Source organism: Sinocyclocheilus anshuiensis, unplaced genomic scaffold (genome assembly GCF_001515605.1).
Source record: "Sinocyclocheilus anshuiensis isolate Anshui unplaced genomic scaffold, SAMN03320099.WGS_v1.1 scaffold813, whole genome shotgun sequence".
Lineage (NCBI taxonomy): Eukaryota > Metazoa > Chordata > Actinopteri > Cypriniformes > Cyprinidae > Sinocyclocheilus > Sinocyclocheilus anshuiensis.
The window spans coordinates 151444-168110 of NW_015540942.1; the positions used below are offsets into that span (position 1 = coordinate 151444).

Genomic DNA, 16667 nt, shown 5'->3' on the forward strand with positions numbered 1-16667 from the left:
CACACACACACACACACACACACACACACACACACACACACGCACACACACACTGCACATCCACACACTAATACACGAGACGAATCCCAGGGCCAAAATCCAAAGATCAAAACATGCCCGACGTCTTCATATCTGCAAGTTTCAGCCACATTTTCCCTGGGCTCCATTTTATTAGCTTTCTTCCTGTAATGATGTGGCTTATTTTACATCAGTTGCGGGTGGTGTTATTTCCTGCAGTGGTGGTGGTGGTGTGTGTGTGTGTGTGATGGTCAGGGGAATTAAGAGTCAGGGAGGATTAAGAGACTGAAAGTGATGAAGAGTGCGAGGGGGAGACGGACTGCTAGGCAGCAGTGCTTAAAGGAGGTCCCATCACTGTCAGGAAGGAAAGAGGGCGGCGGCGGCATTCTTGTCGATGTACAAATGACTGCAGTCTCTAAGCAGCTTGTGGGGGATGGGGAGGGATGGATTCAAGTGTGTGTGCCTTTGTGTGAGTTCGTGTTTGTGTTTGGTCATGTGCTACAAAATGAAAGAATACACAGTGACATGTGTGCCCACGCTTCAGCTTATGTCAGAGGATATACGTTGAGAAGAGAAAGAGAAGAGAGGAGAGGAGCAAAAAGGGGATGAGTTGAGATGAAAAGGAGAGGTGACGAGATGCTATGAAAGGAGGAGAGAAGAGGAGATGAGATGAAATGAGAAGAGATGAGAAGATGTGGTAAGGACGAACAAAAGAGAGGAGATAATATGAGATGAAAAAGAGACGAGGAGAAGAATGACCAGATGAGAGGAGAACAGAAGAGGAGAGAAGGGAGAAAAGAAGAAAAGAAGATGAGGAGATGAGAGCAAAAGCGGTGACGTGACATAAGATGAGGTGAGATGCGTCTACATGAGACATAGAGAGAAGAACAAAATAAACAACATGAAATGAGATGAGAGCAGAAGAGGCGAAGAGAAATGAAGCGGAGAAGATGAGGTAAGAAGAGGAGAGGAAAAGAGAAGTACGAGAGATGAAAAGCTGCTGAGGAGAGCAGGAGAGAGGACAAGGTGAGATGAGAACTGAATAGACACAATGAAGAAGATGAGATGAGACGACAAAATGAGATACGAAACGAGACAAGAAGATGAAGAAAGGAGAGCAAAAGAGACGTCATGAGATGAATCTAAGACATGAAATGAGATGACAGCAGAAGAGACGAGACGAGACGAGAAGCTGCAGTACCATGGTCTGAAAGCAGGAGTGCAGGTGAGTGAGGAAGGGGGGTTTTCCTGACAAGGCCAACACTCTCTTCTCCACCATAGTGCATTCAACATCATCATCCTGGATCACCACGTCCTTCTTCAGGATCTTTACGGCAAACAGCTCATCACCTCCCTTTCTCTCGGCCAGCATCACCTAAAAAAGACAAACAGAGAGAGAGAGAGCGTGAAGGTAGCAGGGATGCTCAGAGTTATGTAGCCAAACACATAACTGAAGCAAGCATGAGGAGATGAGCAAAGCAACACTGTAACACAGCGCATGAGCTACATTTATTAGCAGAAGATACACTGGCCTTTGACTGCGGATCAATACAGCAGCATTTACACTCATTCTCAGCACGTTTAGAGCATGTTAGGCCAGAGAACATACAGTAGCTGCAGCGGAGGCACAGATGATATACAAAGACGAAGAGAAATGACGGACAGAGGAGAGATGAAGCTCTCGCACACATGTGAAGACGATAAGGAGCAGATTTGAGTGTGGCACAATGGCACGGTGAAGGAAATCTTGAGTGATGGGAAGGCAGATTTTAATTGTGCTCATTTTTAGGATTGAGCCTGAAGGCACACATACTAAAGAGAAGAGACAACCAGAGAGAGAGGGATGGAAGAAAAAAGAGGGAGAAAGTTTAAAGAGAAGAGAGAAAGACGGCACTGAGTCAAAGACCAATAGAAATGAAGGAAGATTAAATAAATAAGCATAAACAGTAAAAAGTACATTTTAATTGAAATGCATAAACATTTTAATATAAATAAAATTGAACCCACATACATTTTTATTACTCCAAAATGAGGAAGAAAGAATTTTTTTTTTTACATGGTAAATAAAGCTTGCCAGATAGATAACATTAAAGGGGTCATATGATGCAATTTCAATTTTTCCTTTCTCTTTGGAGTGTTACAAGCTCTTGGTGCATAAACACCAAATAATGTTCTTTTTAGCAGCATCATATGACCCCTTTAAAGCAATCAGAACAGAATGAAAAAGTAAAATTAAATGCAATAACATCACTAAATTTAAATAATGCCAATTAACAAATACTAAAACTAAAGCTAAGCTACAATGTAATATTGTATATTGTAATCTAATATTGAGACGTCTGGTAAAACATCTGTTACCATATAAACATAGCTGAAACATAGATGACCTAGAAAAATGAAATCAAACACTGATCTCAATCAATACCATTAAAAAGAAAACAAATAAGAGCTTTCAGAGCAGCAACATTTCACACTTTGAGTTTTACACCGTGGTGCCTGACTTAATACAGTACATTACATCCATATGCAAATGAAGTCAATTTTTTTCAGTAGTGTAACCATTTTCAAAACTGTGTAGCTTTTCCAGTAACAAGCTACTTTTTTCAACAAGTAGCAGCATAGCACGACAAGGCAGTAAACAAACATGCTCTCCTAAAATATCCTTTCTCTCTCACATATGTAGCACCAGAAAATCTGATTCTTTGCAAATAATCTGTCCATGTAAATAAACCAATTCAAAAAAAGAATTTACCAATTTGAGTGGCATTTTAAAGGTTTCTAGATACAGCAATTTGATGTTTTTCAGGTTGTAGAAAGAGTAGCTTGACTGTAGCATAACTATTTATGTGTCTCTTGTAGTTTGGAAAGCTACAGATTCAAATTAGCTCCCCAACACTGTTATGCATGTGAGATGAATTTAAACCCAATCCAATATGCCTGACACAGCCACAGCACTTCTTGTCACCAAACCAATAGCGCTTCATCAGTGTGTGAAAGCATCTCTCAAATACTCATTCTGCGTCAAGGTCACATAGAGAAAACCTGACTGACAGAGGAAAAGTAATGCTTGAAGAAACTTTACGGACAGTCTGGCTCTGCCTTTTAGCTCTCTCTTGAAAATAAATGCACATATTGAAATGAGCGGAGTTATTTCAGTGTAAAGGCAGCCCCAGATGGACACCTTGTGACTGGCGATGGGAAAAGAGAAACGATACACTTCAACATTACAGAGGACACCATCTGCTCCTCACAGGCTCTACACCCTAACACACACACACACACACACACACACACACACACACACACACACACTACTCTGGCAGCATAGCAAGCAGGTCATATCCATTCCAACGCATTCATTACCACTGCATACCTGTTTAGAAAAACGCACATCAAACAAAAGGTACACGACTGCACACAGTGCTCCAAAGTCTCAAGGACATTGTCAGCTAGTACAGCTGCACAAAAATATCTGCTGGGCCCTGGATGAGAACTGCTCCAGGATCAGCATATTCAAGGACAGAATCTGATCAATGATCATGTCTCCAACTGTGAGATCTGCATCAAACCCATAATCACACAACTGGACTTGTGAAAGTGCACATCTGTCAGCTTTTGAAGCTCCCTCTGCTGAAGGCTCGGCATCATGGAATCTACAGTGTTTTTGACAAAGTGCCACCAGTCCCCTATTTACTCTTGTAAAAGATTTTTTAATGAGCATCTTTGTCTTTATTCCAATAAAAGTATCTCAACATTGTTAAAGGAATAGTTCACTCAAAAATGACAATTTTGTCAAAATTTAGTCGTTCCAAACCTGTAACCTGTAAGTTTCTTTCTTATGTTGAACACAAAAGAAGATGTTTTGAAGAATTTTGAAGAACCAAGCAGCTGTTGGACCCCACTGACTTCCATAGTAAGGAAAAAAAATACTATGGAAGTCAATGGGGACCAACAACTGTTTGATTACCAGCATTCTTCAAAATATCTTCTTTAATTTAAAACATAAGAAAGAAACTCATACATGTTTGGGATGACATGAGGGTGAGTAAACGATGACAAACTTTTCATTTTTCGGTAACCTATTTCTTTAAAAACAAGACGAAGAAGAAGAATTGAGAAGCAAAATTGTGTAAGATACTATGACTTGATTTAAATGTATAGTTCACCCAAAAATGAAAATTCTGTCATTGTTTACTCACCTTCCATTTGTTCCAAACCCGTATGAGTTTCTTTCTTCTGTTGAACACAAGATATTTTGCAGAATGTTTGTTACCAAACAGCTGAGAGTAACCATTGACTTCCATAGTATTTTCTTCCATAATATGGAAGTCAACAATCTTCAAAATATCTTCTATGTTCAACAGAAGAAAGAAACTCATATAGTTTTGGAACAACTTGAGGGTGAGTAAAGAAATTATCATTTTTTTAGGTGAACTATCCCTTTAAGTTTCATTTTCCTTATTCAATAATTGGCCAATTGTCTTTTTTAAAGTGTCAATGTTACATAAGTAACAAGATCGAGTAATGACCTTTTGATTCAACAATACAACCTCAAAAATTCACAATGTTATCAATAAACACGCATTTAGAAAAAATGTTTTCATTTCATGCAGACTTTAAACCTTACTTTTTTATCCTTAAAGAAAACTTTACATTGTATCCTTTAATAAAATCTGCCAATTGTATGGCCTATGACAAAAAAAATAAAAAATAAATAAAGCCTTTTCTTAAAGGTTCCTTGTTCAATTTCACACAAACATAATTGCAAAATCACTGACAGTTCAGAGAGAGTCAGAAGTGACAGTTCACTGACTGAGGGAGTCTGATTCAATCTGCTAACTCACGGGTGAGTTTAACACTATTTCTTGAATCTTTTTGACTGACTCATTAGAAAAAACTGCTTCATAGTAGTTTTATTTTTTTAATTTTCAAAAATCGGAGGGCACAGCTCACGCTACGCTTACTGTTGCCTACAACAACCACTTCTGTTTAGTTGCAGTCTGGAGCACCGGACTAAGTTAAGAAAACGAGCTCTATCATATCTTTTTATCCAAAAACTATTTTAATGTTCTGCAGATTTTTACTGGAAAACAATCACAATTTTTTTCAGACTGCAAGTTCCGGCTGACTTCAGCACTGCCTTTGCTATCTGAACACGAGTCTATGAGATTGCAGAGAACCTCAGAGTCACGTACTGTATCTGTGTATGACGTCTGGTCGAGAATGAAGGTGCAGCAGTGAACTGGACAGATCAGTCTATCAGATGCAACAGTGAGCCTGACATTTAGTTTGTCATGATTTGGATGACATCAAACAGTCTCGGCTAATGATGCTGACAGAGGTCTAGCACTGCACCTCAACATATCAATATCATTTTAAAATCCTGTTGCCATGGCAACTGGCAGCAGCTGGAACATGAGCCCACTCCCCCTCCTATTTCCCCTCTCGCTGTCTTTTAGCCTGCGTTCCAGTAATCTTACTTGTTTAGAGTGACCTCACAGATCGAGAATACCTGCTGCTCGAAGCACCAGTGAGTCTACCTGAGACGCACAGAGAGAGAGAGAGCGAAAGAAGATGGCAAGAGTTACCTTTCCAAAGCTACCCTTGCCCAACACCATGAGAAAATTGAAGTCGGACAGTTTCATGCGGTCCCGGTTGCCATTGCTGTCGAATTTGGAGATGGCGTTGGAGGAAGAGCCGTCTGTTTTGCTGGGACCAATTTTAGCTCTCTGTTGGGAAAGAGTAAAAAGAAGCAATAAGCTTACGTTAGAGAGGAGTCAGAGACAACACAGACACACACGTTTTTCTAGCACGGTGGTGACTTTCAGTTGACTTCTATTGTTTTTATACTGAGCTAATTATATTTTCTTTCCATACTTCTAAAACCAAAATCACAGAAACCTACTCTCAGAGAAAAAAAGGTACAGAAGCTGTCGCTGGGGCGGTACCCTTTCAAAAAGCACTAATATGTACCATGTAGATACTAATATGTACGTTACATACTAACATGCATATTTATAGTACTAATATGCACCCTTTAAGGATAAATAAGGTACAAAGGTGTACCTTTTGAAAGGATATTGCCCCAGTGACAGCTTTTGTACCTTATTTCTGAGAATGTAGGGACACACCAAAATTACATTTCTGGCTTGCATTCTGTTATTAAATTATTAAATGTGTTTTCAAAAAAATTATTAGTATTTTTACATTTAGATTACATTTACCTTTCAATGAGCATTACATGAACTTAAATGTAATCTAAATATAAAAGCAGGGTTAATGAGATTGTCACGACATATTTAAGATTAACAAACAGAGACGGGCACAAATACTGTGTGGGAAAATGTATTTAAATACAAATACAGTATTTTGAAAATACACAAAATACATTTGAAATTGGCCATCCAGTGAAGTAACACTATTAAGGCCTGTTTACACTAAGAACGATAATTATAAAGATTACTATATTAGTGTATTCTAAGTATACAATGCAGTTGTGTCATCTGTCACTTTAAATGCTCAAGCTCTTTAAAGCAGAAATGATTCCGATTGGCTGTCAGTGTTTTTACCATTCATCATTTTGTGTGCTGTTATGGTTATAGTTGTGGTGTGCTGTCTGCTATTCACTTAGATTTAGGATGTACTCACACTAGGGATTCTGATCCATGCTTGAGCGCGATTGACCCCCAGAGTCCAGTTAATTTCACAAGTGCGACTGCTGTGTACCGTGTCCAGTGCGGTTCGTTTAACCATGCCCTGGCCCGCTTGAAGAGGTGGCTCGGGTGCGGTACACATGTAGTGTGATCGCTAACCGCGCTGGAGCATGGAACAGTTAATTTACTATTTTTGTATGCGCTATTGTTATCGTTATGACAGCAAAAATCTTTATTACTACTTGGATAACATACTTTTCAATTAATTTCATTTCGAGTACATTTAGATTTATAATGGGACTGGTTCTCATCTTACTGATGAACATGTATTATAGTTTGTGAGTAAAGCTGCAAAATCCACCATTAACCTCAGTTGCCTCTGTAATAATCCTGTGATATCTGTCTGTTAGCGAAAGGACAATCGCGCTTGTGCTTTAGTTCAAGGCAACTGTGCCTAGTGTGAGTATGCCCTTTGAACAATTTATTTTAATATATCTTTATTATTAGCATTATAGTTATCTTTGTCTTGGGGTACACACACACAGAAAGCTGCTTATTACTCATTCATCCATGTTTCTTTATCGCTCTGACGTGTCAATAGCTCCTGCCCACTAAAAGCTCCACAGATATATTTGCATACCACGACGATATATAAATGATATAGAAAAAGTCGATTTACACTTTATATCATCACCGACATATACTGTATATTGTCATATCGCCATAGCAAGCAGTAATGATTAAAGCTTAATGAACACATATGACTAACTAGTTGATAAAACCAAAATCTCACCCAAAAAAAAAAAACCTAACAAGACTGACTAGTGCTAATGATATGTTCCCCTTGCTAGTGCTTTTTTTTTACCTGCTGGGACAGGTATGCTTTTTTTCCCAACAAAAGCAAGTCATGCACATAGTGCAATAACCATTTCAAGCATTTTGTATGGTTTCTTTCTACACAGCAAAACAGCATGTATTTGACTGAAAATCCAGAATCATCAACAAGCTAACTGTAAAGATAGCACTGTGAATTATGATATAGTTGTCAACAAATGGGATGCTACATTTTATTCAAAATTAAATATCTTAAATATCTACGATTTTGGCTTTAATAAGATTTTCCCAGAAAACCTGGCGTCCTCCACGATTCCTATTCTTTCCAACAGCAAAGCACTTGAATGCGAGATGCTTGTAATCAGGACTTCTGAAATTGGAAATAGGACATTCTGATAGCACACGAAGGCAGTATTATTCCTTATTTCTTTACAGGAATCCAGAAAATCCTAGAACCCAATTCTAGATGGAGTCATCCAGCTGCAGCTCACATGCATGAAAGTGGCATTGTCACGAATCCGGTCCGTGGTCTTCCGTCTGCTCGCCACCAGAGGTCGCCTTCTGATTACATTGACTCTCACACCACACAAACTGTTGCACGTCACCCTGGACTACATTTCCCATGCTCCATTGCACTGATTGGACTCACCTGCAGCCAATCACACACACACTATATAACAACCACTCAAATCCTTCTCTAATCGCCGAGTATTGTTCTACGCTTATCACTCTCCTAGTGATAGCTGCTTTACGGAGCCATTTCGTGTTTTCATAGTCTAGTCTAGTCTAGTCTAGTCTAGTCTAGTCTTGCTATTACCTGTTTCCTGATTCCTGCCTGTGTACCTTGGATTATCTACTGTTTTACCGTTCGGACTCTGTTTGCCCCAGCCTGGACTATTGCTGCGTACCTGTTGGATATTGTTCGCCGGAGTCTGATCACGTCTGTCCTTGGAACACTCTTGTGTCTTGCCCGTGCCATACCTGTTTGCTGGTGTTTCGACCCTGCCTGTGTTATTGACCACGTCTCTGTCTAATAAAGCTTGCAAATGGATCTGCACGTCTCTCGCCTCGTTCGCCCGGTTACAGGCATGTTTGAACTAGTTGATACAGGAAATCAGCAGTCTAATAAAGATTGGCAAAAAGTATTTTATGTATTTTGAAAATACAAAAATACTAAGATTAAATATATTTAAATACAAAATATATTAGATTTTTTTTCAAAGGTTTTTAAATACAAAATAGTATTTTGTATTTCAAATACATATTTTAAATACATGTATTTGAAATACTGCCCATCCCTGTTAACCAATACCTATAAATAAAAAAAACTCTGATATTAGCTGATAACCAATTTAGTACTAATACATTATTCATCCCTAGACGATATATTCATTTAAAATAAAAATAATACAGTATGTATATACAATATTGACAATACTGATAAAAGACAATACTGAAAAAAAAGTATTTTTGGTGCAAAGTTTCAGTTAACAATACATGAAAGACAAGTTAGATATATCACACATATATTGTGCATCCACACAGAAACCTGTTAGCATTTTTAGATTTTCATTAAGACATTCACTGTTTATTAAAAGCTAAGCACAAACTCCAAGCCTTTATTTTTAGTCTGCTGACAGCTAGTCTGTGACAAGAAAGCCTCAATATTACAGTATCGCTTGTGAGACTTAAAACTTTCAAGCCATCTTGTCTTCATATATGCACACTCTCTCAACATTTGAGAGAGCAGCAATGAGGAAAGACCAATGAAATAGTGAAAGAGTGCAAGCTTACAGCGAGGCACTGGAAAGTGTGAGTAAATGCAAAAATAACAACCGCTCCATATGTCTCCCCAAGCACCATCGCATCTATATTTCTAGTCTTTTTCTTATTTTCCTCCGATCGTTTGCTGGTCTCCACAATCTCAGGTTTTACTATCCTTCTGGGGACATTTGGGCTTCACGATGAAGGCAAAACCTGGCCCACACACATACAGTACCAACATAAGAATGAGCCACAACCTGACATGACTGACATCTTTTGTTTGTTTCTCTCTGTTGATGTTACTGAATTTCTTAAGCAGGTCTATTCATCACGTCGCTGCTAAATCCGTCAAACACATGATTCAGCAAAAGCTGGGTAAACCTGTCACCCAGACTGCAGATGAAGCAGTTTTTGGCTATTGTGTGCATGTGTGAAAAAGACAGCGTGCATCTTTAATACAAAGAGAGATATTAAATATGTCTTTGGCAGCATTTGTAAAACAGCTCTAAAGTGTTTGTTAGACAGAGGAAGTGGGTGTGTGTCTGTTAAACTGTGGCGGTCTGTGTGTGTGTATCTCTCGCTCTCCCTGGGTGAACGTTTAGTTTCTGGCAAGGATCTCGCTGCCCAAGCTGGCATGCTACGGAATGACAGACGGCCTGTGTAAATGTCTGTGGTTCCTTCTGTATTAAGTGTGTGTGCGGTCACAGGGCACAGTCATTAGGCCCCGTCGGCTGCAGGCTGAGGGGAAGTGTACTGCCGATTTCCTTGTTCACCAACTTTCTCCTTCACAGTCCACTGAGAACTGATCCATTATCTACAGCTGTGAGCCAATCACACCTACAGAAGCCTGGCAACAGGTCACGCACACACACATACGGTCTCACACAAGTGCACTAAAAGCTTTTCTCATTCACAACACGTTTGCACAGCACTTGGGCTGACACACAAAACACAACAGTGTGTCAAAATTCCTCACTTACTTTGCTTTTTATGCACTGCAGACACTATTTTAACTTGCTATCTTATTTTCCTACTCTAAAAATATGTAAATATGCTTAAAACAAGATTTATTTGGACATTTGTCTTGATTTTTTACTTGTTTTAAGCATCACACTCTGCATAATAGTCTGCTTTGTCTGTCCATCTACCTTTTTTAAACATTCATATGTTTTATTTGAATATTTCCCTAAATAGTTCTAAATAGTATATATATATATGTTTGTGTGTGTGTGCGTATACACCGCGTGCATAATTATTAGGCACGTTGATATTCTGATGATATTTTTTTCATTTAATCATTTATAAGTGATATATAATTGTCCATGAAGGCTGGAAGTGAAAAACTCCTTATATTCAGGTGCGCAGAATTATTAGGCATGTTTTCTTTTACTGATAAAATGAGCCATGGGACAGCGGGGTCAGAAAAAAACAGGTGGAGAAGAAAAGACACATGTTAACTGCAAAAGTATTAAGAATTAATGTGAAGAATTAGGTGTAAAACCATCAAGAACCATTTAGTCTCCAGCACCAGCATTTTCCAGAACTGCAACTTTCCTGGAGTTACAAGGTGTCAGGCTCTCAGAGACTTTGCTTGGGTAAAAAATCCTAAAAAATTACCCTCACTTAATAAGAATAACTGAATAACTGCTGAAGTATTGTGAAATACATTAATACACTAATATTTTATAGGCTTTATGGACAGATAAGTTGAGAGTGACTCTTGAAGGACCGGCACCACATCCTCTTGTACCACTGTTTGAAGAATTTATCTTCCAGAATCTGGCAGTAAGTTTTAGGAGCTCATTTTTATTCCATCTCCTATCCTGAAAAGTCTGTCTTGCAGGATTGACTAAAAATGAGCTCCTAAACCTTACTGCCAGATTCTGGAAGATAAATTCTTCAAACAGTGGAACAAGAGGATGTGGTGCTGGACAATTATATATTACTTATAAATGATTAAATACAAAATCAATAGTAGTTATTAAGATTGATGTGGTTTGGAATTGGTAAAATGTGCTTGGAAAAAAAATATCATCAGAATATCAACATGCCTAATAATTATGCACAAAGTGTATAATTTAAATATTTATTAAAATATCTATGCACAATTTGTTTAAACATTTATTTAAAAATATGTCTGTCTTTAAAATATGTTTAAATATCTATTTGATTTGAATATTTATGTAAATATTTGTCTTTCTAAATATCAGCTTTATATGAATATTTATTATTTATTGAAATATCTCTATGTTTTGTTTGAACATTTATTTTTTTAAATATGTGTCTGTCTACTATTTTAAATATTTATCTAAATATGTATTGTTTTACATATTTATTTAAATATATCTGTTTTATTTTAATATTTATTTAAAACATATGTGTTTTTTTAAATATTTAATTAAGTATTTGCTTCATATAAATATTTATTTAAATATATATGTATGTTTTATTTGAATTTTTGTTAAATATCTGTCTGTTTGACTATTTTAAAATGTTTTTTTTTTTTTTTACATAACTACTGAATATAAAATAAAATGAGACTTTTCACCTTTAATAGATGGGACAGAACTGACAGGAAACAATAAGGGATATTTTCTAGAAACTATCAAAGACAGATTTGATGTAAACTCCAACATGTTAGCACATGTGCTTTGTCCACCAGGTCATCAGACAAACTAATTTCTAACATTTTATGCAGTGCACACACATCTCTTAAATTACACATGCCACTGACATCCTGTGATATGAACAAGAGGTGACTGTAATTAAAAGTACGCAGAGCTGATTTCAATTCCGACACCTTTACAATCACTCCAAATGAATTTCTGCCTGCCTCTCACTTTTCCCATGATTCCGCTGCTATTTACCAGCAGAATGAATGTGTAGGATTGCCTGGGTCCCTTCAGCCCATCCCACACGCGCCTGTCTCACTGCCCTCTCTCTCACAGCCTCTTGGAGCACATTCAATTTTAATTTCCAAACTGCTGCCATATTGTGAGGCTGGCATGCGGCTCGGTCTAGCATAGAATTCCATTAACCCACTCCCTACTGTTCAGATGCCACAATTCACACTGTCCCTGCAGACAAACACACGGCCCGGCTGAGTCTGCTGCCCAGTGCTCAGCTTCACTCACACATCTCTCACAAGAGTTGTCCAGATGATATATATTCTGAATAGCAAAACTTAAAGTAGTCATTCAATGAAAACATTAGTCAGAAACTTTTCTAGCTCTTGATGATTCATGAACAAATTGTATTTGAATGAATCTATTCATTGACTTGATTTGAATGATTTGTTCACAAACGGAACTGATCTGTTTAGTAGATTTCGAACTCACTCGTTCAACATTTCAGTTAACAGCTCATTAGAGGGGAGGAATGTTATTGGACGACTTCAGTTTTGGTCTGTTTCTCACACTAGGCGCGTTTCCATTACAGATTTGCGCAAAACTTTGGAGATATTTTATAAATGTCGATAAAAAAGTACTGCGAAATGACTGCGTTTCCATTAACCAATGTTATGAGACTTAAACGTAACCTTTTGCCTCTCGCGATAAGTCATGGCTTATTGGTGGGATTTTGGCTATATTTATTCAAAGGAGGCTTATGCGTGTATCTTTACACAAGCAGCAAAGAGAGTCGCTTCAGAAACATGCGTGGCGCGGCTGGAATAAACCATAGACTGTATATAAACATAAACACAAGCACTGAGTGGCCGTAATCGGCTTCAGTTACCGTATCAGAGCCACATTGCACCGCAGACGTGTGCAGTGTAAATTGTCTAATCATTAATAGTAGGGAAAGCCCCTTATACTGGAGCGCAGCCACTTATGAAGTGTTTCTTGGAGGTTATAGTACATTGAAGAATGATCATATGACTTTTTACATACACCCATGTGACCTGTAAATGCGAAAAAGCCGTTTCCATTGCAGTTTTGCGAATTATTCCTTTTTCGCATTGCCTGAAAAACCACCTCATGCGAGCGTAAAAACTTTTTTGCAATATATGGCCGTTTTTGCGAAATTGACGCGTTTCCATTAGGCGTATTTTCAATTCGCAATTTCAATTTGCGCAATTTGAAGGGTAATGGAAACGCGCCTATTGTCTGTCACTTTGAATGTACCTTGAATATAAAAGTCTTGAATGTATAATTGAACAAATAACTGATATAATATATAGTTGTCTAATAAACCTAGCATTGTATATTACGAATAGTGTTGGTTCTTGATGAATTGCTTTGTTTCTCCTCTTTTCTAAGTTGCTTTGGATAAAAGTGTCTCCTAAATGCATTTATTTAAACATAAATATACTACACAAGTCATATTAACCACTTTTATGATCCTTTAACAACTTGAATATTCATTTACTTAAATATATGTCTGTCTTGTTTAAATACTTAAACATTTATGCTTTATTTAATTAAAGCATATTTAAATATATGATTATTTGACTATTTATGTGTTTTAAATTTAAAAAAATATATTATTATTATTATTATTATTATTATTATTTCTTTTATTTTTTTACTTTACATTTTGGGACAGACCTGACAGGTAATCATAGATATTTTATCTGGAAATTATTTCTGACTGTTTTGACATTTGAAACACACTGAAGGGGAGGACTGTCAGTGAACGACTAATATTTTGGTCTGTTCCTCACTCTACCGTAACACTTTAGAAGATTTCCAAAATACTGCATGTCATATGCACAACTTTTAGGATCTTTTTAGGATGCTTTGTCTCCTTTTTGAAGCTTGAAGGGTCCAGTTGCTATTCATTGCAATCGCCTGGAAAAGAGCAGCCAGCACATTATTCAAAATATCTCCTTTTGTGCTCCACAGGAAAAAAATGAAGTGACACAAGTTTGGAACAACATGAGGGTAATTAAATGATGACAGAATCTTCATTTGTGGCTGAACAATCCCTCTAATCTTCATGTCTCAGAGTTTTTCCCCATCTCTCGCTCTGAAGGTCGTGGTTCTGTAGATCTGTGGGCAGGGACGTGTGGCCTCTGGGGAAAAGTCATTTGAGAAGCTCTGTCTCTCCGACAAAACCACGAGTTGAGTGGCAGCATTGATCTCTGCACACACACACATGCACACACAAAATGCTCTCCACCTCCTCCTCCTCCATCAATTGCTGGGCGTGAACGAGCGATTAGCTCTGTATCCAGCTAAGAGCCTCATCACTGGACTAAGGGAGTGTTTCTTTTGTAAAAGACAAACATCTCAGCCGTATTCTGCTCAGCAGTAAAACCAATGCACAAGCACTCACACAGACATACAGCATCAAACGCTCTGCCCGACGACCCAGTGGCGACAACTTTTATTTGTCTGATCCAGAATAGACAGGAAGGATGCAAGAGAGGACGAGAGAGAATGGGAAGGGAGGGATAAAAAGGAACGGAGACTAATGCTAATGTGGGTAGATATCCAATGAGCTGAATGCGTCGCCTTCACCGCGTTTCAGTGCACACAAATACCGTCATTTCTGCACAACAGTGTGGAGGGTGGAGTGAGAACGAAGAAGAAAAAAAAAGAGCTAAACCGTGAGAGGAAGTCATTGGTTCATAGCGGTGAAATGTGGAGGGAGGTGGTCGCGTCTTGACAGGTCAAATTGCAGGTGAATAAAAGTTGAGGAGATGCTATCAAGAGGAGGGCGGCTATTAGGTGAGACGACTTAACGGTTCTGATTACACCTCTGACACACACACACAGAAAAACACAAACAACCACAAAAAAAAAATAGCATCTTGTTGTTTTTTCATAGAGGACTGAAAGGTGGTGCTGGGGATGAGTTCACTAAAATTAGCAATGCTAGCATGCCAGCTCAGCTGTTTTCAAAATACTTATTTATCACTCAGCTGTATTCTCAGAAGACCCTACTTGGCATTCAACATCTTTTTTTAGCAATGAAGTAAATGTTTAGTTAAATATTCGGTAACACTTTAGAATAATGGTCCGTTGTTAACAAGTAACTATGCAGGAAGTAATAGGTAGTACTACATTAACACTTAACTTAATACTATTAACTAATAGAGAAGCGAGATTAACTAAGCAGTAAGTAGTAGCAAATTTAGGACAAAGCTAGTTCCTTATTAGATATTTGATAATTATTAAATAAAAATATCCTCATTGAGAACTACTTGCGAACTATGACCAGTTAATAAAGAATAACCAATTAATTACTAACCACAACAGTAACGTCTTAAAAGTGAACAATTGGGTTCTTTGTGGAAACTAATTTATGAATTTGATATCCCCCAAATAAGTCGGCTACATTTTAAAATTGTGACTACTACTCTTACGAAAGGATGGATGTTCAAACTTAAACATAGAATAATAATAAAAATGAAAATAATTAAGAAGTGATGCTGACAAGCTCATGATTGAATTAGTTCACAATTATGATCTCTGCTTCGTGTCAGTTCAGTATCAATGTATCCCACTCCAGAAGACCTACTGGTAAAATATCACTAGTGCTTCACACAAATGTATGACTGTACAGTATGTCAGATATACAATATGTTAACTCTTTACACCTCTGAATGTAGTACTACCTATTACTTCCTGCATAGTTACTTGTTAACAACGGACCATTATTCTAAAGTGTTACCAAATATTCTTGCTTTTTATTATTCAATTTTGATTCAACATAAAATTACTGTTTACAAACAAATGATCAACGATGGTACTTCTAGGTTGTTCCACCACAGAAAATTGCAGCTTTAGATTAAAACATTTTAACTGAGCTGAAAATGAACAAAAAGTGTTTAAACAAAAATATGCGGAAATACCACACTTTAAAAAGAGATTTATTTATTGGTGATTTGAACATCTTAAAATTTCCATCAGCATTGGTGGATCAGGAAAACTAGGGTCTTAATTAAACTTAAAGGGGTGGTTCACTGTTTTTTTTCTAGGCTTGATTGTTTATGGGGTGCAGTCTAACGTGTTAATGGATATTATTGAAGAGGATCATGCAGAACCTGTGCAAGCACGGCTTTGAATGGTAGGCCTATGTTTTTTGTTTGTTGTTGTCTAATAGAAGTAGTATTTTTTTAATACTTTTAGATATGCTGTTATTTGTAAATGCTACTGCTTATGTTAGCTTTTAATATACGGTTTCATCCTGATTAAAGCTTTAATACAGTACGGCAACTGCACGCGCATCCATGTTTAAAATAAGTGTATAATTGGAGCAGTTCATTGTTGGAGCTGAGCTGAATGAGAGAGAGAGAGATGCAGAGCGTGTGCAGATGCTTTAGAACATTGATTTTGAAACTTGTGAATCCATTAGAATCATTAGAAGACAGAATCGGGATTCATATATAAATAGATTTTTACGTGCACCTCTAGTTTTCTCTTCCTCTTCTCTAAAGCAGAGCAGCATGGC

At 37.5% G+C, this 16667-nt stretch overlaps 1 protein-coding gene across 4 annotated transcripts in view; it reads right to left on the reverse strand.

Moving 5' to 3' along the window:
* The window catches only part of prkcbb (protein kinase C, beta b), a 139278-nt gene that overhangs the window by 46148 nt on the left and 76463 nt on the right, over positions 1-16667 (reverse strand). For 3 of the 4 annotated variants that reach the window (XM_016487666.1, XM_016487665.1, XM_016487668.1), the window contains exons 9-10: positions 5607-5747; positions 1220-1393 (exon numbers count right to left, since the gene is read on the reverse strand). In XM_016487666.1, the coding sequence (XP_016343152.1) occupies positions 1220-1393; positions 5607-5747 (315 nt within the window). The remainder of the gene's footprint in view (positions 1-1219; positions 1394-5606; positions 5748-16667) is intronic. The other variant, XM_016487667.1, reaches the window with a different exon arrangement.